At 61.9% G+C, this 20,569-nt stretch overlaps 3 protein-coding genes across 17 annotated transcripts in view; 2 read left to right on the forward strand and 1 right to left on the reverse strand.

Moving 5' to 3' along the window:
• The first annotated feature begins 5,930 nt into the window (after positions 1–5,930).
• On the forward strand, positions 5,931–9,387 carry ENTPD8 (ectonucleoside triphosphate diphosphohydrolase 8). Of its 4 annotated transcripts, XM_060300086.1 has the most exons (9): positions 5,931–6,123; positions 6,207–6,324; positions 6,888–7,038; positions 7,163–7,322; positions 7,407–7,637; positions 7,713–7,976; positions 8,159–8,269; positions 8,478–8,612; positions 8,687–9,003. In XM_060300086.1, exons 1-9 carry the CDS (start codon positions 5,998–6,000, stop codon positions 8,873–8,875), a joined length of 1,485 nt encoding a protein of 494 aa, XP_060156069.1. In that variant the 5' UTR covers positions 5,931–5,997; the 3' UTR covers positions 8,876–9,003. The 4 variants fall into 4 exon arrangements, with proteins under 4 accessions (XP_060156069.1, XP_060156070.1, XP_069901746.1 ...); XM_060300087.1 differs by lacking the exon at positions 8,159–8,269; XM_070045645.1 differs by lacking the exons at positions 5,931–6,123; positions 6,207–6,324 and having other exon boundaries at positions 6,462–7,038; positions 7,407–7,976; positions 8,159–8,612; positions 8,687–9,387.
• NOXA1 (NADPH oxidase activator 1) lies at positions 9,366–19,766 on the reverse strand. 11 transcript variants are annotated; one of them, XM_060300091.2, is made up of 14 exons: positions 19,164–19,766; positions 17,224–17,306; positions 16,244–16,352; positions 15,103–15,237; positions 13,876–13,983; positions 12,882–12,941; positions 12,592–12,635; positions 11,990–12,122; positions 10,697–10,736; positions 10,424–10,482; positions 10,068–10,222; positions 9,813–9,941; positions 9,608–9,722; positions 9,366–9,506 (listed from the first exon to the last, which is right to left on the reverse strand). In XM_060300091.2, the coding sequence occupies exons 1-14, from the start codon at positions 19,338–19,340 to the stop codon at positions 9,378–9,380; spliced, it is 1,476 nt and encodes a 491-aa protein (XP_060156074.1). In that variant the 5' UTR covers positions 19,341–19,766; the 3' UTR covers positions 9,366–9,377. The 11 variants fall into 11 exon arrangements, with proteins under 11 accessions (XP_060156074.1, XP_060156072.1, XP_060156071.1 ...); XM_060300089.2 differs by having other exon boundaries at positions 9,813–9,927; positions 10,697–10,859; XM_060300088.2 differs by having other exon boundaries at positions 10,697–10,859.
• The window catches only part of EXD3 (exonuclease 3'-5' domain containing 3), a 77,282-nt gene continuing 76,061 nt past the window's right edge, over positions 19,349–20,569 (forward strand). For both annotated transcript variants that reach the window (XM_030838154.2, XM_030838155.2), the window contains exon 1: positions 19,349–20,012. The gene's annotated coding sequence lies outside the window, so the exon portion shown is untranslated. The remainder of the gene's footprint in view (positions 20,013–20,569) is intronic.

The following is a 20,569-nucleotide window of genomic DNA, read 5'->3' on the forward strand; positions in this document are numbered from 1 at the left end:
AAATGATGAGCAATATAGACCCAAGTCATGCAGAAGAAGGAAAATAAATATAAGAGCAAAAATCAAAAGAATGTGGAAACCAAAAAACAATAGAAAAAAGATTGTGAAAAAGCTGATTCTTTGGAATGATCAATAAAATTGATAAACCTCTAGCAACACTGGCAAAAAAAAAAAAAAAGTGCAGACACAAATTACCAGTATCAGGAACGAAAGAGGTCTGTCACTACAGACATCACAAAAGGATAGGAAAGGAATGCTCTGAATAACTCTGTTGACATAAATTCAATAGCTGGAGTGCCACGGACCAAGTCCTCAAAAGCCACAAGCTACCAAAACTCACTCAGCGTGAACTAGATAGCCTGAATAGCCCTATTACTACTAAAGAAATTAAATCTATAGTTAAATATCTTCTGAAAAAGAAAGTCTCATAGTTTCACTGGCAAATTACACTAAACATTTAAAGAAGAAGTACAAAGTCTACAAATCCCTTCCAGGAAATAAAAGGGGAAGGACAACTTCCCAACTCGTTTACCAGTCCAGCATCACCCCAGTACTGAAACCAGCACTGAAAAGAAAACAACAAACCCTTGTGAACATAGCTGCAAAAACCCTCAACAGATAGAATTATTCTTATTCTCTGAAGTAGTTCTGTTCTATGAAGTCACTGCAAACTCCAAGTTAGCCAACACCGAACCACTGCTCCCCAGGGGAGATAGAGGCTCAGGTTCCTGAAAGCACAAAAGCACAAAAAACATGGCACGAAACAGACCGTGAAAAGGACGCTTGTTTACAGCAAGAGCTGAAACAAGAAGGCAGTGTCGCCTTGCTCAACCTCAGCTGAGGACGTGCACATCGAGTCATTCAAACTTTTTGCTGCTCTGTTCATGTCCACAGATGACCACGGAAGCGCTACAAGTATTGATTTGGGAATTACAAAACAATTTTGAGGTTAGTAAGCAAAATTGCAAGTACAAAATCCACAAATAATGAGACCTGACTGTGTTAACAAACAAAATCCAGTGAGATATAAAGAAAACGATGCACCACAGCCAAGTGAAACTTATCCTGAGAATGCACGGCTGGTGCAGTATTTAGGAAAGTCAGTCAGTGTGTATCACCACACTGAGTGTCCAAAGAAGAAACATCACGTGAACACATTAAAGGATGAAGACACAGCACGTGACAAAATACAGCGCCCATTCGTGACGAAAACTCTAGCAAACTAGAGGGAACTTCCGCACCCTGACAAAGGGCATCGCATGACACCTACAACTAACACCGTGCTTCGTGGTGGACGACAATTCAGCCTGGGAACAAGGCTGAGGTGTGCAGTCATCACCGTACTTCATGCACCCGGGAGTCTTTGCCAGGGCAGTAGGTGAGAAGGAAGAAGAGCCACACACGAGAGGAGGAGATGCCGCTGTCCTGTTTACAGACCACACGACTGTCTGCGTCAGAAACTCCAGGGAATCTACAGACTCCTGGGGCTAATAGGTGGGCTTAGCACGGTGGTGGGTACAAGGTCAACCACAGAGACCAATTGCATCTACTCACCACCAATGAACAATTGAAAACTGAATTTTTAAAAGTACCATAGCTCCCCACAAAAATGAAATACCTAGGTATAAATCTAACAAAACATGTACTGGATCATGGTTCTGAACACTAGAAAAATGCTGACGAAAAGAATTTTAAGACCTAAACACTAACTAGAGAGAAGAGAAATTGTGTTCAGGGATTGGAAGCCTCAAAATTGTAAAGATATCAATTCTCCACAAACTGATTATATAACGCCAATAAAAGTTTCAGGAGAATTTTTTTGTACATAAAGAGGGGCTGACTATAAAATTTATATGGAAGGCCACAGGAACTAGAATAGCTAAAACAATTTTGAAAAAGAAGATTGAAGTTGGAGGACTCGTACTGCACAATATTAAGGTCTACTCTGTGGGGACTTCCTTGGCGGTGCAGTGGTTAGGAATCCGCCTGCCAATGTAGGAGACACGGGTTTGAGCCCTGGTCCGGGAAGATCCCACGTGCCACAGAGCAACTAAGCCCGTGCACCACAACTACTGAGCCTGCGCTCTAGAGCCCGTGCTCGGCAACAAGAGAAGCCACCGCAAAGAGAAGCCCGCGCACCACAATGAAGAGTGGCCCCCGCTCGCCACAACTAGAGAAAGTCCGTGCGCAGCAATGAAGACCCAACACAGCCAAAAATGAATAAGTAAATAAATAAATTTATTAAAAAAACCCCACATCTTTAAAAAAAAAAAAGACTTACTATGTGGCTGCATAATCAAGACAGAATTGGGGACAGAATTCCAATAGAATGTCCAGAAATGAGCCCTCACAAACATGGCCCATCGTACAGAGGTGCAGAGGGTTCCACAGAGGAAGGATGGTCCTTTCTCTTTTTAAAATTTAATTATTTTTTTGACTGCATTGGGTCTTCATTGCTGCGTACAGGCTTTTCTCTAGTTGTGGTGAGCAGGGGCTACTCTTTGTTGCAGTGTGTGGGCTTCTCATTGCGGTGGCTTCTCTTGCTGTGGAGCATAGGCTCTAGGCGCGTGGGCTTCAGTAGCTGTGGCACGTGGGCTCAGTAGCTGTGGCTCACGGACTTAGTTGCTCCGAGGCATGTGGGATCCTCCCGGACCAGGGCTCGAACCCGTGTCCCCTGCGTTGGCAGGCAGATTCTTAACCACTGGGCCACCAGGGAAGCCCCCATCCTTTTTTTTTTAATTTTTTTGAAGTATGGTTGATTTACAGTGTTGTGTTAATTTCTCCTGCACAGCAAAGCGACTCAGTTATTTACACACACACACACACACACACATATATTCTCTTTCATATTCTTCTCCATTATGGTTATCACAGGATATTGAATATAGTTCCTTGTGTTATGCAGTAGGACCTTGTTGTTTATCCATCTTGTATATAATAGTTTGCATCTGCTAACCCCAAACTCCCATTCCTTCCCTTCCCTACTCCCCCTTCCCCTTGGCAACCGCAAGTCTGTTCTCTATGTCTGTGAGTCAGTTTCTGTTTCATAGATAGGTTGGTTTGTACTATATTTTAGATTCCACATGTTAGTGATATCATACGGTATTTGTCTTTCTCTTTCTGACTTACTTCGCTCAGTATGATAATCTCTGGGTCCATCCATGTTGCTGCCAAGGGCATTATTTCCTTCTTTTTTGATGGCCGAGTCATAGTCCATTGTATATAGGTACCACATCTTCTTGAGAAAGGATGGTCTTTTCAACACCCAGTGCCGGTGCCTTGGCCGTCCACATGCAGAGGAGGTGGACTTGACCAAGCCACACATCTTACAAAGAATAATTCAAAATGGTTCATAGATCAAGTTACATCATGAAACTAAGAGACTTGAGGAGAAAGAATTCTTCATGACCAGGGGTTAGGCAAAAAGTTCTTAGTAACAACACAAAAAGACCATCCACAGAAAACCACACGGATAAATTTGGCTTCATCAAGAATTTTAAAATTTGCTCTGTGAAATACACTGTTCAGATAAGATACGGACTGAGAGAAAATACTTGCAAACCTCATCCAGGAGGAGGGGCTGCACCTAGAATATATAAAGAATTCTCCAAACTCAGCAGGAATAAGTCAAACAATCCAACCAAAAGATGTGCCACGTGACCAGAGAGGACACACGAGTGCAAAAAGAGCGTGGGGAGGCTCTCGGCATCCTCAGCCCTTGGTGCAAACTGAAGCCACAGCGAGGCTGGACCGGCATCGGCCAGACCGGCTGAAATGGAAAGTTGTGACGCGGACGCTGGAAGGACGCAGAGAGACCGGCTGTCTCACGCTAGAGAACATCTGCACAGTTTTGCATCCAGTTAAACCCAGCAGTCTGTCTCCGGGGTGGGAGCGAAAGCACAGGTCCGGCGAAGCCTCGTGCATGAATGTCCACGGCAGCTTTTCACAGTCGGAGAGCGGGAACCCCGATGCCTCCAGCACCGGGGGTTCAGCAAACGGTTCATCAGAGCAGCCGGTCTCCACGTGGGCATGGGGGAGATGCTGGGCCTCAGGTCTCAAGCTGAGGCGAAGAAGCCAGGCTCAATTCATCTCTGAGACCCCTCCCGAGGACAAAACCTCAGCGAGGAGAGCCAGTGGGGTGGGGGGGCCGGGGCTGGGCTGGCGGATCTGGTTGCGGTGGCCGGGGTCACACAAATAGACCTGTGTGCACAACAAGGGGCAATTTCACCGCACGCCTGCAAACCACCAAACCACTCGACTGGGGCTGACTCTCGCCCTCCTCATGGGACCACAGCTGGTCCTGACTCCGGGCCTTTGCTCTGGCCGAGCCCTCGGCCTTGGGCCCTTTCCAGTCACCTGACTCCGCTGACCTGCCCCTCGCCTGAGCACTGGCACCGTCCTCCCACTGGGGAAGGGCGGGGTCGGAGGGCAAAGTCTGAGCAGCCTCGGAGGGGACCACCCTGGCCGGGGGTGGTGACCCCAGGTGGGGGCAGGCAGCAGCGGCTCGTCACCTGCCTGACAGCGGACCCGGGCTCAGGGGAGCGGTGACCAGCGTCGGGTGGCGGGCAGAGGCGGGACGGCACCTGGCAGGTGCCTGAGAGGCGACAGACGGGCCAGCTTCCACGCTGCTGCCACTGCTTACCCACCAGCCCAGGTGAGGGGCCGTCTTGGTCTGGGGGTGCTGACCGGTCCTGAGGGCGTGCTCTGTGTGGAGTCTACCCAGCCTCTCTGCCCACCCACTGGGGGCTCAGGCTGGGGGCTCAGGGTGCTACACGCCCTGGAGGGGGGTGTGAGGGGGGTACCGGTGTCCCTGGCCCTGCCTGTAACTGGTCTGTCTCTGTGAGTGGCCTGTGGCCAGCGTGCTTTTGGGGACACAGGCTGGGTCCCGTCCGGCCTGGCCTGGCGGTGGCTCGAGCAGATCACCCGTCCTCTCTGAGCCTCGCTCTTCCCTCCTTAAAATGGGATCATGACGCAGACGGGCCGCCTGGAGCCTAGGGCCCTGCATTCGCCCTGAGAGGCGGACGCCCCCTGGGAACAGCCGCATTCCTGCGGGGATACTGATGCCGCACAAAGTCCATGAGCCTCAAAGCTCTGCAGACCTCAGACCATTTCCTTTGGACAGTGGTGGCAACTGGCCCGAGGCCCCTGGTGACCTCGTGTGCGTGGGTCTCCGCTCAGGGACGTTTGGGGGCTGGAGAGGGCCCTGCAGAGGCCTCAGCCACTGAGCTGGTGCCGTGGCCCCGTGCAAACCACATTCCTGGGTCAGCCTGGGCCGGCTGCGAGGGATCGTCATGGGGCCAAGTGAAAAGGTTCAGATCAGAGAAGCCCGAGGTTGGGTTTTTAAACAGAAACCAGATGAATCTGTTCAGAACCCCTCAGCCTTCAGGTCCTTCAGTAGAGAAACCGTGCTTTCCGGGACCCGCTGACCTGCTTGGCAACAATTAGACATCCAGGCAGTCGGTCAGCTGTCCCCACCGAGTTCAGGCCTGACCCCAGGACTCTTAGAAAACTGTCCTGGGAGAGGCCTGGGGTGAGGGCTGCAGGGAGGAGCCAGGTAGGTGGGAGAGGTGGGGCCCCGGGTTCCCGGAGTTCACTGTGGATCTGGGGCTCCTTATCCTGCGGGGGACGGGAGGGGAGCTGGGGTCCTGGGAGGGTGCGGGCAGTGGGGCTGGCAGATCACACGGGGGTGGCTCCGCTGGGCCCCGGCGTGGCACTAGAAAGGGGGTCTCCGGGACCTCCTCATTGCTGTGTGTTGCAGCCTAGCCTGTCGCCAGACAGGGCGTCCCGGTGCCCGGCCCCTGCCGGCCCCTGTGACGCTGTGACACCATGTGTAGCCTGGCTCTCCGGCGTGGTCTTTAGTCCTGCCCATCGACCCAGCCGGGGTAGGCTGTCTGAGCCCCTGGGAGGACCGAGGGGCTCTCCAGGGCAGCGGCATCTGCAGGCAGCAGAGTCTGGGTGCTCACTGCTGCCAACCCCACAGGTGCCAGTCCCACCCCCATGGGGCTGACATGGAAGGAACGGGCCTTCACAGCCCTGCTGGGGGCTGCAGCGGTCTCAGGCCTCACCACGCTCATTCTCTTCCTGGTGGAGGCCACCAACGTCCTCCTGCCTGCAGACACCAAGGTGTGCCCCCAGACCCCACCCAGGGGAGGCTGGGCTGGGCCGTGACGGCCCCTACGCCCTCCTGACCCTGGTGTCACTCCCAGTTCGGGATCGTGTTCGACGCTGGGTCCTCCCACACATCGCTCTTTGTGTATCAGTGGCTGGCAAACAAGGAGAATGACACAGGTGTGGTCAGCCAGGCCCTGGCCTGCCGGGTGAAAGGTTAGTGGGCAGTTCCGTCGGCGGTGGACGGGTGCTGGGAGCTGCCAGCCGCTGCCCGGCTGGGGTTCCCAGCTGGGTGGAGGTTTGGGAAGTGGCACAGGCTGGAGCTGGGCAGTAGCAAATCAGCCTAAAGAAAAGGGGCTCAGAGAGGTTCAGTGAGTTGCCCCAGGGTGCCCAGCCGGTCAGTGGGAGCCGGGCCAGGGCTCTGGATCTGTCCTGCCTGAGCCCGCAGAGACCCGAAACAAACCCTTCCAGCTCCTGGGGCTCCAGACGTGGCATCCCTCCAACCTCTCCCTCGGACTTCACGTGGCCTCTCCCCTGTGTGTCTCAAATCTCCCTCTTCTGTCTCTTGTGAGGAGGCCAGTCGTTGGTTTCACGGCCCACCTGGGGAATCCAGGGTGCTCTCCTTTTAAGATCCCTAACTTAATGACATCTGCAAAGACCCTTTTTCCAGATACGGTCCCGTCCGCAGGCTCCGAGGGTCATGATGCATCTTCGGGGGCTGCTTTTCAGCCCAGCTTCCTTCGGGGCCTGGAGCCTTGTCCTGTGGTGTTGTGTTTCAGGGCCTGGCATCTCTTCCTACGCCTCTGACCCTGCACAGGCTGGCGAGAGCCTGCAGGGCTGCCTGGAGGAGGCGCTGGCACTGATCCCAAAGGCCAAGCATCAGCAAACGCCCATGTTCCTGGGGGCCACAGGTGGCATGAGGCTGCTCAGGTGTGGGGGCTGGAGTGGGCCCGCACGCGTCCCTGGGGTGCAGTGTGAGAGCTGTGGTCCTGCTCAGGCGGGATGGAGGAGGGGTGGCTTCTGCCAGCTCCAGCGGCCTGTCCTCTCCGCGCAGCCAGAAGAACAGCTCTCAGGCGGAGGACGTCTTCGCAGCGGTCAGCCAGGCCCTGAGCCGGTCTCCCGTGGCCTTCTGGGGCGCTGAGCTCCTGGCTGGGCAGGACGAAGGGGCCTTAGGTTGGGTCACCATCAACTACATCCTGGGCCTGCTGGTGCAGGTGCCACAGACAGCCCCAGGGTGGGAGGGGCGCCCGGGGGGGTCATCGCGGCCCCAGGACTCAGTGCCCCCTGTCTGTGGTCAGTACTCCTTCTCCGGAGAATGGATCCAGCCTCTGGAGGGGACGTCGGTGGGCGCCCTGGACATGGGTGGGGCCTCCACCCAGATCACCTTTGTGCCTGGGGGCCCCATCCTGGACACCACCACCCAGGCCACCTTCCGCCTCTATGGCACAGAACACAGCGTCTACACCCACAGCTACCTCTGCTTCGGGCGCGACCAGATGCTGAACCGGCTCCTGGCCGGGCTGGTGCAGGTGGGCTGCTCTGCGGGAGGGGGGCGGGGCACCCTGCCAGGCGGGTGCTCAGAGGTGCCCCCACCCTCCCCGCAGAGCAGCCCGAGCCTCCTGGTGCGTCACCCCTGCTACCACAGCGGCTACCGGGGCACGCTGGCCCTGGCCCCCCTGTACGGGTCGCCCTGCGTCCAGGCCGCAGCCCCCCGAGACCTCGGCCAGAACCTCACTGTGGAGGGGACGGGGAACCCCGGGGCCTGTGTCGCCGCCATCCGGGGTCTCTTCAACTTCTCCAGCTGCGACGGCCGAGGAGACTGCGCCTTCGACAGCGTCTACCAGCCCCCCGTGCGGGGACAGTTCTACGTGAGCCCCTGCGGCCTGCCCTCGGGGCCAAGCTTCCCCTCGGGGCCCCAGGGCCCGAGCCCAGGGGGCCCTTGGGGAGCCTGGGACCCCAGGTGGGGTGGGGCGGGGTGGGGCGGGGCGGAACCTGGCTCATCCTGGGCCCCCGCCTTGCGCCCTGCCGGGCACTTCACCCCCTCCCCCAGGCCTTCTCCAACTTCTACCACACCTTCCACTTCCTGAACCTCACCTCCAGGCCGCCGCTGGCCACGGCCAATGCCACCATCTGGGAGTTCTGCCAGAGGCCCTGGAAGCTGGTGGGTGGATGCGGGCCACCCGCCCCCCACCTGGGCCCCAGCTCCCTGGGCTGCAGACTCCACCGAGCGGGGACCCCGTCCCAGGCAGTGTGGCCGGGGGGCTGGGGGGCTCCAGGCAGGAGACTCAGGGGCACGCCTCCGAGGGGCGCCAGCCTTGGGGGCCCAGGAGGTGAGGCCTCATGGGGCTCCTGGCCTCCCGGGCCCCCAGGTGGAGGCGAGCTCGCCCGGGCAGGATGGCCAGCTGCGCGACTACTGTGCCTCGGGCCTGTACATCCTCACACTCCTGCTCGAGGGCTACGGGTTCAGCCAGGAGACCTGGGGCGGCATCGAGTTCCGCGAGCAGGTGACGGCTCAGGGCGAGAGGGGGTTGGGGCTTCAGGCCGCTGCCTGCAGCCTGACCGGCCGTGTGGCCCGCAGGCCGGTGGCACCAACATCGGCTGGACGCTGGGCTACATGCTGAACCTGACCAGCCTGATCCCGGCCGAGGCGCCCGCCCAGTGGCGGGCACAGAGCTATGGCGTCTGGGTGGCCGGAGTCGTCTTTTTGGTGCTGACCGTCACGGCCATTCTCGGGGCCACTGTGGTGCAGCTCTGGCTCCGGGACTAGGCTGGCTGCCACCTGATGCTGGAAGGCAGAGGCCTGAGCTGGCCGGAGGCTTCCTGAGCCCCGACCCCCAAGGCTCGCCCTGTGGGCGCTGGCCCCATGGTCACATGGCCCCCTTTTGCCGTTGGGGTCATTCTGGCCACGGAGGCTGTACCGTGGCCCCGACCATGGCCTTCAGGTGCCGGCGCCCCAGCGGGTTTCCCATGTTGCACGAGGGCTGGGCCATCGCGACCCCTGCAGCCCTCAGGGCTGTGTGACTGCAGACCTACGGGTTCAGGGCCAGGCCAAGCCTGGGGGTAGGGGTGACTGCTGGAGGTAGAGGGGCCGGCTCTTTGGGAGGGGCCGGCAGCGGGCCCTGGCCTCTCCAGGAGCTGGCAGAGCCAGTGTTCAGGCTCTGTGGGCTTTTCCCAAAGCAGCCACCCCACACCCTCGGAAGCCTCAGTCAGGTCCCCTCAGTGGCCAAGCCCAGAAGACGGACCACACCTTGGGGGGCAGATCGCCTTTATTAAACCCTCCTTGCCACGGACTCCTTAGCGCCAAGCTCCTCATGTGCGCCGGCCGGCCGGGACCACGAAGCACTTGGGGAAAATCCCGACGCGTCCGTCACAGTGGCCCTCCAGCCACGCCTGGTCCACTGCAGGGGGCGTCAGGGCATCACCACATCTGCTCGCAGACACCGCGTCTGCCCCGGGGCCCCGGCAGGGCGATGGGGGGCGGGGGCAGTGCCAGCTCTACCTTCGCACAAGACGTCCACCGTGTCTCCGGGCTGCAGGGCCAGGTCCTCGGGCCCCTGGGCGGAGTAGCCGTGCCGGGCCACCACCTGGTAGAGGACAGGCCGGCCGCCCACTCCCTGCGGCAGCGGGGAGGGCTGTAGGGTAAGCTCGGCACGGAGAGAAGGGCTGGACATCCCCGCCCCGGGCCGCCTCCCGCCCCGGCTCACCTGGCACCGTAGCCGCAGCTCCCCAGAGCCGGCAGCCGCGCCCCGCCAGGCCCTCTGCAGTGCCTCCTCCCCGGTGAGGGGCACCCAGCCCCTGCTGTCACTAGGGTCTCGGTAACTGCAAAGAGATGCCTCAGAGTGGGCAGCGCGGGCAGGGGCTTTAGGGAGGGTGCTGACCTCTGACCTCAAAAGCCTCTCCCAGGGCCGGGACTAATAGGTGCCCAGCTTGGAGCCCTCCCACCCGGCTTTCCAGCTCACCTGAGCTGCCCACTCTGGGCCTGGGGAGGGAGGGCCTGGCTCATCAGGGCCCGCAGGCTGGACAGGTCAGCTCCTCTTGGGGCCCTCAGGGCCAGGGTGAAGGTGCACTGCACTGTGAAGGTCACCAAGGGCTCGGGGCCCCCTGCAGCCACACCCTGGGTCCAAGGCCCCAGATCTGTGTGCCCAGGACTGCCAGGGTGGGCTTCAGGCCAGGGGGCAGGGCAGGGACCGGGAGGGTGGGAGGGGCTGGGGCTCTGGACTCGTGAGGCTTCTTTAGCTGGGGTCCCTAGAGGCATTCGGAGGATGGGGTCTGGCCTTGGAGCCCCTCATCCCTTATGAGAGCCAGTGCCTCTTACCCCAGCGCCTGCAGGATCCTCAGAGGAGCCAGGGCCCAGCCCCCCAGCCACCAGCAGCCCTGCGGAGCGGGGAGGAGTCAGGGACTCCGGTGGCTACCGACCCCCAGAGTAGAACGTGTTGGAGTAGAGGAGATGCTGACACCACCGGGAGCCCCAAGCCCACCAGCTTCCTCCCTGGAGGACAAAGAGGCTGCTCCCAGCCCCGCCCAGATACCTGCCTGGGGCTCCCTCCACAAAGTGCCCTCCCACTACCAGCTGCTCAGGGCGCCTCACCTGGAGGGACCCACTGGCCAACTTGCTCCACGTGAGGCTTCTGCAAGGGAAGCCGCAGGCTGGGGCTCTGCCGGGCCGGGGTGGGGTTGAGGCCGGGGTGGGGCCCTGAGGGTGGAGGTAGCTTTCCCTGGGCCTGGAGCTCGTCGGGGGCGGTGCCCAGACACTGTCCAAGCAGAGCCAGTGGTGAGGGGCATGGCCTGCAAGACAGCCTTGGCCAGGCAGGAAGCCACAAATCTAACGGCGTTGGAGGTGAATCCGGGGCATGAACCAGGTCCCTATAGGCCTGGAGACTACAGACAGGCCACCTTGCACTGTGGGCACCAATCCGTCTTCCCCTGGCCCACCAGGAGGCGGCAGCTCCAGCTGGGGTTCCCGGTGACCCTGGGGGCTGGGGACCGAAGCCAGGGACCCGCTGGACTTCACCCTTGTTGGGACCCTAAGCAGTGGGTGTGCTGAGGGGCGGCAGAAACCCCAGAGGGCCCCAGTCCTGGCCACACCGACCAGCTGACTCAGATGCTGATTTCAGGTGGGATCTGAAAGTTGGACTAAGTTTGTAAACGGAGTGTTTAGATTCTTATCAGACTTGTCAGCTGTTTAAAGCAATTAGGAAGCTGTTGCCCACTGTCAGGAGGGTCAAGTGCTCGAACGCCCAGTATGTGAACTCAGGGCCACGGGGTTTCATCAAGCACAGCTGTGATGGATGGCTTTCAAGGGCACCAACTGTCCACCGAGTTAGCTGGACTTCAGTGAAAGAGGAAGTGAAGTGACCGTCTCGTTTTAAACTGAGTCCTTTGATAAACTGAATGTGAAATTTAACCACCTTCTCTGTGCTGGGCGGCCTCCCGGCACACCTGCCCGGCACATCTGCCCAGGAGAACCCTGTGCCCCTCCCTTCCTCGGCCTCACCCAGTGCCTGGGGCATCTCGGGGAGTCCCATGTCCAAGAAGGAAGGCCGGGGGCCCCAGCTGAGGGGTGGGAGCCTCATGGCTATGACGCACGGGCTGCAGGCCTCTGCCGGGCCCAGGGTGGGGAGCAGACACCCAGGCTCCTGTCTGTGCACATGTGAGCAGCAGTGTGTCCCTGACCCATGGCGTCCGGTCACTGTGGCTGGCTCCCGCCAAGGCCCTGGCCTGCCTGAGGAAGCCAAATCTCTATCCCCCAGCAGGTGATGAGGCCACCTGCCCTGCCCTGAGACCCTTGCAGGGCCCAGCTGTGGCTGGTCCCGGAGCTCAGCCTGGGGCGGGGGTCCTCCAAATACTACGGCCCCTGCCTGCCCTGCCCGCGCTCACCCACCTGCTCATCACTGGTGACCAGTGTGCCATGGTCAGCCCGCCCAGCCTGGCCAGAGCTGACCTCCGTCTCCACATCGAGGGGCGTCCTGGGGCCACAGCGGGTACCAGGTCTGGAGGGGCCTGTGTCACGGGCCCTGGAGGGAAGGGGGAGGGGTCCTCGTTCTCAGGCCTCACCCAGCCAGCACAGAGGTCGAGGTCCTCCATGAAAGGTGGGCCTAGGAGAGCCCTGAGCTGGAAACAAACAGCACCCCAGTCGGACCACCACCTGTGAGGCTGCATCTGGTGGGGCCGGCAGGGCTGCTCCCGTCGGCCTGCAGCCCAGTCTGCACCCCACCCTGGTGCCTCTGGTGCCCACCCCCAGGCCTGAGCAGAGCTTCAGTGAGGGGCAGGCAGGCTCTTTCCCCAGGAGCAGAACAGGCTCAGGACAAACGGGGGCACAGGGAGGGCTGAGCAAGGCGGGACCCCTCGCCCTGCACCAGGGCTCCAGCCGGTCCAGAAAGGGGACACAGCCACCTGGTCCCTGGCCCGGAGTGGCCACACTGGGCCTGCAAAGGGGCTCTGCCGACAGGGGAAGAAGAGTGGGGGGCCACGGCCCCTTCCTACCGTTCGGCAGCCCCAGGCCTGGCTTCACCACGTGCGTAGAGAGCCTGTGGGCACACAGTGACCCCCCTCCTCAGGATGCAGACCCCACGGAGCGTCGGGGGCTGGGGGGCAAGGCTGCACAGTTTTCACTGGCTCTCTCCCGGGATGGGACGCCCCCCACGTTTAGATCAGAAGGACATTGAGAAGCCCGCGGGGAGGGTTTAAGGCATCCTTAAGAGTAATGGGTCTGGAAGGCCCCACCTGCAAAACGTCAGAGGAGAAGTCAGGTGGCCGGAAGGCTGCCCACCCACCTGTGGCTGCTGAGGCCGGGCGTCCTCGTGCGGGCCGTCAGGGATGGCGGAGGCCACCACCTGCGGAGGGACAGCAAGGGGCCGGCCGAGTCAGGGGTGCCCAGCCCTCGCTGCCCATTCTGAACCCCGAAGTCGCCCATCTGCACGGGGGGTGCTGCCCAAGCCTGGCCCAAAGACGTTGGACCACGTGGTGGGGGCAGGGAGGTGGGAAAAATATGTTTGAAGAAGGAAAACATCTGTGCTGATCATTTTAACTTATTTTTCGTACAACCTTTAAAATATTCTTGTTTCTTAGAAGCAGTCATCTCCTGTGATAACAGGACTCCAAGTTGATGGATTAATGCAGCTCAGAGCCCCCTCCTCCACGCAGCCCTCCAGCAAAGATGCACGACACCTAGCCCTCGGGTGACCGGGGGGGGTGTCAGGCCTGGCTGAGGGCCACCAGCTGGAAAGCAGAGTGCATCTTCCTTTGTGCACAGGGAACCTCCTTTCCCGACTTTGGGGCGAGTTGCTCCCCGTCATCCTGTGACTTTGCTGCCCTGCCCTGACCCAGGGTGGGCAGAGGTGGCCCAGGCCAGCCTGCCTCGGGCCTCCCCAGGGTCTTGCTCTCTGAGGCAGAGATGCAGGGAGGACACAGAAACACAAAACTCAGGAGATGCTGAGTCCAGAAGAGCGAGTCGAAGGCGGAGGTAGGCAGGGTCGGCACCACCTTGGGGGTCCTCAGCAGCTTCTGGTGGGCTCCACTGCCAGGTTCCAAGACCCAGATCTGTGAGCCCCATTTGGAAACACTGCTGCCCGCCCCAGGAGCCTTGTGTCCTCTGTCCACCCACCAAGGCCTTGATGACCCCGGGTGTCCCTGTGAACTCAGCCTGGAAGCTCGGGACACGGTGTGAGCTCAGCAGGGGCCTGGCTGCCTGCCGCTCTGCGGCCTGCTGGGTGCTGCTGGCCCCTGAGCCCCTGGGGCCTGAGAAGCGAGAAGCTACCCCTCCCTTACCTTGGCCTTGCCCAAGAAATCCACGGGCTCCAGGTGCTCCAGGTGCCGCCTGTGCGGCCGGAAGACCTCACCCCTGGGGACCTGCCGAGGCTGCACGGGGGCCTGTTTCTGGAGGGGGGTCCGGACAATGCAGACCTGAGCACTGGGCCAGGCCTGAGGCTGCAGGAGCCTCAAAGCAGAAGGGACGGCTTGGCCCTGTCACCTACTTCCCATAGCCCAGGGGAAGTCCAGCCCACACCTGGGCACATAGGCTGCCTCCCTCCAGAAGTTTCTTCAGCTCATATAGTCAGTCTTGGGGGCCAGACAGATGTGAGCCCCAAACTGCAGGCTATGGGCTGGGCAAGCCACCTGAGTCAGCTTAGGAGTCTGGCTCTGCTCACCTGCCCTCACCTGCCCCTCACCTGCCCCCCACCTGCCCCCTCACATCCCCTCACCTGCCCCCCACCTTCCCCCTCACCTGCCCTCACCTTCCCCCCACTTGCCCCTCACCTGCCCCCCACCTGCCCACTCACATGCCCCTCACCTACCCCCTCACCTCCCCTCACCTGCCCCTCACCTGCCCACCTGCCCCCTCCCCTCCCCTCCCCTGCCCCTCACCTGCCCCCCGCCTGCCCCCTCACCTGCCCCCTCACTTCCCCTCATCTGCCCCCCACCTGCCCCCTCACCTCCCCTCACCTGCCCCCCACCTGCCCTGCACCTGCCCCTCACCTGCCCCCTCACCTCTCACCTGCCCCCCACCTGCCCCCTCACCTCTCCTCACCTCCCCTCACCTGCCCCCTCACCTGCCCCTCACCTGCCCCTCACCTCCCCCCACCTGCCCCTCACCTACCTCCCACCTGCCCCTCACCTCCCCCCACCTGCCCCCTCACCTCCCCTCACCTTCTCCCTCACCTGCCCCCTCACCTCCCCTCACCTACCCCCTCACCTACCTCCCACCTGCCCCCTCACCTGCCCCCTCACCTGCCCCTCACCTGCCCCTCACCTCCCCCCACCTGCCCCTCACCTACCTCCCACCTGCCCCTCACCTCCCCCCACCTGCCCCCTCACCTCCCCTCACCTGCCCCCTCACCTGCCCCTCACCTGCCCCCTCACCTCCCCTCACCTACCTCCCACCTGCCCCTCACCTACTCCCTCACCTACCCCTCACCTGCCCCCTCACCTGCCCCTCACCTGCCCCCTCACCTACCTCCCACCTGCCCCTCACCTGCCCCCTCACCTGCCCCTCACCTGCACTTGGCCCAGGGCGATGTCCAGGTCATCGCGGGCCCCTTCCGGCCCCTTGGAGATGGCTTCCTCTAGGCTGTGGGTGGCCTCCGCCCAGAGCCCCAGCTGGCTCTGCACTGCAGCCATGCTGAAGAGCACCTGAGAGTGAGGCGGGGGTGACGGCAGGCCCAGGACGCCCCCCAGCCCCACCGCCTGGTCCCACACCTGGCTCTGCCCCGGGGCCGGCTCTGCCCCGCAGGCCTCATTCCACAGACCCCCAGCCGGAGCGGATCAGCCCTCTCTGCTTCTCTGCTCTGAATGTCAGGCGGACCTCCCATCTCCGGAAGCAGCCTCTCGGCCTTCGCAGCCCCGTGCTGCATTTGGCCTGACCCCTCCTCCCCGTGCTGCCCTGCTTACTGAGCCCCCGGGAGTCTGGGGTGCTGGCTGAGGAAGGCCTCTCTCCGCCCGCCCCTCCCCCCGTGTGGAAGGATGTTTTGGGCTGGATGTGCTGGGAAACAGCAGCAAGCGGCCACGAGGGCGAGGGCGGAGGGTGCGTGTCGCTCACCCGCGGCAGCCTCTGTGCCCGCACTCCGCGGGGACACGGTGCTCCCAGAGCTGCTGCCACATGGCCTGCTGGGGTCACGGCCACAACCCAAAGCCGCCTGGGCTCCCAAGGTGCCCGCCTGGCGCACGGTGCCCTGGGCCGGGGCCACCCCGGCGGGACGTCCCCCGCGCCTGGCTTACTGGGACACGGCTGGTTCCCAGGGGCTCCGAGGCAGCACGTTTCTGGGAGCGCATGGGCGCTCCTCCTAAGCCCCTCCATCAGTGCCCACCCCGCCCCAGGAGGCCAGGAACGGCGCCAAGCGAGAACCCCAGGGCGGGGATGCCAGGGGCCCACAGCCAGGCCTGCTTCGGCCCAGCCCCTGCCCAGACTGTCACCTCTTGCTGACCTCTGACCCTCCCCTGCACCCCCCGGTGGGATTTGGGGGCCCCTCTGGCCAGAGGGAGCACCTGAGTCAACACGGCCCCAGCTGTGACAGTGACAAGACAGCGGGACCCGGAGGATGGGGTCTTCAGGACGAGCGGCCTAGAAGGACCACCTGGGCCGCCTGCCCACAGACAGCACCCCCAGCGCCCAGCCGCGTCCCGCTCCCCGCACGCCCACCTCCCAGGCCTGCAGCTTGAACCGCAGGCCCAGCTGGGTGTAGTCGATGGCGGCGTTGCCCCTCAGCTGTGCCAGGGTCCGCTGGAAGTCGGACAGGGCCTCCCGGAACCTGTGGGCGGCAGGGGAGCCTGGCGTGGAGGCCCTCAGCTGCCAGAGGGCAGGGGGCGGAGCTTCGCCCAGCCCCATGTTGCCCCAGCTCCTGCTGCAGTGGTGGAGGCCGTGGTGGTCACCCAGGTCTCAACACAGGGGGTCCACACACAGACGGGCTGAGCAGCACGTGGGGCTCCAGCTCTGTCCTCTGGGCGCCTCGCTCCCCTGCGAGGGGAGCGTACCCCAGACCCTCTCCCAAACCTTGGTGTGCAGAGTGCCCTGGGAGTGTCCTGCCTGCTTCTCGGGCCCCACCCCACGGGCCTCCCCATGCAGAGCCCCGCTGGAAGCTCCCCAGCCCCCACCAGAATCCCCATCGCCCCCAGGAAGGCTCCTGGGTCGATGAGAAGAGGAGGTCTCCCCCAGAGCCCACCTGCCCCCAGTGGGACCTTCTGTGGGGGCCGGGCCCGTCCTGCAGCCCGGATCTCTTCTCTGGGAAGGGCCGGGCGCCGAGGGCCGGGTGGCTAGAGAGGACCCCCATCACTTCCATGTCCTGGGACGCACCACTCCTCCAGCCCTGCCCTCGGTTTCCACGTGGGCAGAACGGGTATAATCGCGCTGTCCCGGCTACAGCAGGGATGTAGGAGCAAAGGAGGGGAAGCTGGCACAAGCACTCTGTGATCCCCTGAACCCCGTAAAGAGCCATGGGTCAAGGTGTGGCCCTACGCTGCTTCTGCCGCCACACGACCACAGCATCCTGTTCCTGGGCTCCCCTGGGGCCGCCCAGGAAGGGTGAGTAAGAGGAGATGACCCGTGGGCAGAGAGGAACACAGGAAAGGGCTCTGCAGAGCCAAAGGGCCATCAGAGAAATAACAGGGCACTTCTGTGCTCACCTCCGCAGCTGGAAGTTGGCCACTCCTCGCTGGAAGAAGCCGACAGCCATGCAGGCATCCTTGGTCACTGCCTGGTCAAATGCCTGGGGACAAAAATGCCCATGGAACACCCAGGTCTGTAACCCCGTCACTCCTGTGTCACAGATGCGGTCCAGGCGGATGCCCAGCAATGGATCAAGGAATCGTGTTGGCCCCCATCATGGCCACCTGCAGGAGAAGGTCTCCCGCGCCCACCCAGGGGGCCTCTGGGTCTGAGGCTGGGCGCACACGTCACGGCCACAACCCAAAGCCGCCTGGGCTCCCAAGGTGCCCTGCGATGCACTCAAGGGCAGTTCGGTGGCAGCACAAACCAACCTGTTTACCATGAGGACAAGGAAACACTCCATCGCATTAATAATAGTTACCTTCGGGGGGGGGGAAGTTATGCAAGGTTTTTGTCTTTTTTAAATCCTAGTTTTGGTACTTCGTACAAATTGACGCACTTCTCATCTATTAGAATCAGAAAGAGCAAAAACGCTGAAGTCTTAACATATGTGTAAAACACAGCTCTTCCCGAAACTAGACTCAGAGATGACATCATCTGTTCCTAAGGAGGACAGCAGCCACCAGTTAAACACAAGCAAGAGGGGGGCATACAGCAGCTATCAAGTTAAATCCAGGCAACTGGATCGGTGTCATGGCCAAGTGGGGGGCTTGTTGAAGTGAGTTTGACCCGAGGTTGAAGGTCCGCACACAGTACTGACGTGGCCACTCAGCTCTAGGGAAGCCCGTCTGTTGTCCTGCCACACAGAGCAGCGAATCGAAGCTTCCGTAGGGCAACAGATTGCATTCCCAGCCTCACCCTTCTCACCCTGTCCAGGTCCTCGGAGACAACCAGTTTTATTAATTGTAGCCGTTCCATCTGCTTTCAGAAAAATTTCCAAAACACATGCCTCTGCTACTCCGTCTGCGGTTAGGGTGGAGGCGAATTTAACACTCACACCCCTCTGCGCAGAACTTCTGTCCCCTCCCTCTGGTTAAATCACGGTTTAGAGGAAGTGGTGACTGGATTGGCCTCACACTGGTGTCCAGTGATTGCACCCCCCTTGTTGGATAACATTTTAACACTGACATTGCTGCTGAGATAACTGTAGATTCATACACAGATGTGAAGAATGACAGGGTAGGTCCCTTGAACACGTTTTCGGCAGCTGTCACTGATGGCCTGAACAACGCGGGAGCCCGGCTCTTTCCGAGGGGGATTCGGTGTGCTGCTGGCTTTCTGTTGTCACCCGTGAAACGTGCACCACCGTAATAAACCTGGGGGCTTGAAGGGCGGAGAGTGGACTTGCCGGCCCCTCGGCGGAGGCACGTGTGTGTGTGCGCCCATGTGTACCCCCAGCTCTTGGTTCTGCTTTGGGGAGTGGGTGGGAGACAGGTGAGCGCTCAGATCTGGGGTTTGGGCAGCAACCAGAGACCTTACCTCCTGGCCATCACCACAGGTGTCTGCAGAAGGCCCAGCCCAAACCCTACACCCTGGGTGCCCCTTCCCAGCCCCATCCAGCTTCGAGCCTGTTTGCGGGTATGTTAGCACCTCGGCCAAGAGCACCTGAGCCAGTGTTCATCCCGGCCGTTCCCCAAAACTGCAGAGCCTGGCACATGGTCACCACACAGTGGAGGCAGTGCCAGAGCCCTGCACCCCCATCCCGGCCCTGACTCAGCTCCGCTGGGGTCCCCTGCCCACACAGGCCTCCCCTGCTTAGGTGTTCACTGAGGCGGACCTGGGGAGACATCCTCAGGTGGCCATCAGGGAGGAAGGGCAGGGGTCCTGGGCTCATCCCTGCAGCTGGGACTTTATCCCACCCCTCATCGACCCCCCCAGGGCCAGAGGGCAGCGTCCCCCTGGGGTGGGGTCTCTGCGACCAACCCCGGGGGCGCAGGCTGTCGGGGCCCTGGCTCACCCGCAGCGCGGCTTCCGGGTCCCCGGCTAGCAGGTGCACGCAGCCCACGTTGAAGCTCATCCTGGCGGGCGGCTCCGGGACGCTCGAGAAGAGGCGCAGGGCGTGGTCCCAGTCCCCACGCGCCACGGCCTGCGCGCCCCGGTGCCAGTCGCGCACCAGGTCCCCGAGCGAGGGCATGACGACGTGAACACCAGCCCGGCCCCACGGCGGAAGTCGGAGATTCCTGGCCGGGGCGCAGCGGGCGCGGCCGGCGGCGTTGGGGGTCCCGTCACGGGTCCGGTGGGGTGGCTGGGGACCGAGGACCGCGGAGCAGGGGCCCCGGGATCCGGAGACCGGCGTGGGGCTACGGGGGCCCTCTGAGGAGGACGGAAGGGTCGGGGACCGACACGGACGCCAGGTACTCGGTGAGGGGCGGGGCGGGCCGGGGAGCGCCAGGTGGGCCAGGCCTCCTGAGGCCCACGGCGCCCCCTGGCGGCAGAGCGGCCCCACCCCGTCAGCCCCGCCCCCGGACTGACCACGCCCCCAAACGGCGGCCTGGAGGCTCTCCCAAGCCGGCCCCGCCCCACCGGCCTGACCAAGACCCTAGCCTGCCTCCCGGCTCCTCCCCGGACCCAGCCCCGCCCCTCCGTACTAACCGCGCCCCCAAACAGAGGCCCGGCTCCTCCCCCCGAGTCAGCCCCGCCCCTCTGGACTTCCGCCTGGAGGTCCTCCTCCTCGCGCTTCCCGGCCCGCCGCCCACAGCTCGCCAGGCCTCGTCGGCCTTGGTGCGCTGGGGAAAGCCGTCCGGGCCCGCTGCTGACGCCGTGGCCGCGGCCGGGCCAAGGTTCCGGGAGGACCCCGCCGACTCAGGTAAGCGACCGCGGGGCGCGGGCCGGGCGTGCGAGGGGCGGGGGCTGTGGAGCACGTCCTGGGCCGTGCACTGGCCACAATTGGTGCCCCTGGGGCCTCCCGCGCCCGCGGCCGGTGCTGGGCATGGGCACAGCTGGGAGGGCTCCGGGGGTGGGTCACCCTGGCTGGGCACAGCCAGTCTAGGACCCTGGGTCGGAGCCGGAGGGTAGGCCCGAGGCTCACGTGAGGAAGCAAGTCGTGGTCCTCCCCAGCGACCCTCTGGGGACGTCTGTCAGGGCGTCCTTCCGCCCAGGGAGACCCTTCCACTCTCCGTCGTTCCCTCAGCCGGCAGGACTGGTCCAGCCCCCACCTCCCGTGGCTGGCGCTGCCCCTGTGTGGGCAGGTGGGCCCCACGTGGTGCGGCCCGGGAGACCCTGGACGCCAAGCAAGGAGCCCCTGTGTACCCCGCCCCCCCCAAGTCTCTGGTTGACATTAAAGATAAAACAGCCAGTTATTTTATCAGCAAAATGGGTTTATTCAGGAACAGCAGAGAATTGCAACTCAGGACAAGAGGGCTA

Source organism: Globicephala melas, chromosome 6, assembly GCF_963455315.2.
Source record: "Globicephala melas chromosome 6, mGloMel1.2, whole genome shotgun sequence".
NCBI lineage: Eukaryota > Metazoa > Chordata > Mammalia > Artiodactyla > Delphinidae > Globicephala > Globicephala melas.

What these genes read in the sequence shown, in the direction of transcription:
- ENTPD8 (XM_060300085.1), top strand. Translation starts at nt 6,809, where the DNA reads ATGATGCATCTTCGGGGGCTGCTTTTCAGCCCAGCTTCCTTCGGGGCC. An exon ending in CCGTGCGGGGACAGTTCTAC is followed by an intron (nt 7,977 to 8,158) that starts GTGAGCCCCTGC and finishes CCCCTCCCCCAG; the next exon opens with GCCTTCTCCAACTTCTACCA. An exon ending in GCATCGAGTTCCGCGAGCAG is followed by an intron (nt 8,613 to 8,686) that starts GTGACGGCTCAG and finishes TGTGGCCCGCAG; the next exon opens with GCCGGTGGCACCAACATCGG.
- NOXA1 (XM_070045646.1), bottom strand. Translation starts at nt 19,340, where the DNA reads ATGCCCTCGCTCGGGGACCTGGTGCGCGACTGGCACCGGGGCGCGCAG. An exon ending in TGGCCAGTGGGTCCCTCCAG is followed by an intron (nt 10,223 to 10,696) that starts GTGAGGCGCCCT and finishes CCTTGGACCCAG; the next exon opens with GGTGTGGCTGCAGGGGGCCC. An exon ending in AGCTGCGGCTACGGTGCCAG is followed by an intron (nt 9,723 to 9,812) that starts GTGAGCCGGGGC and finishes CCGCTGCCGCAG; the next exon opens with GGAGTGGGCGGCCGGCCTGT.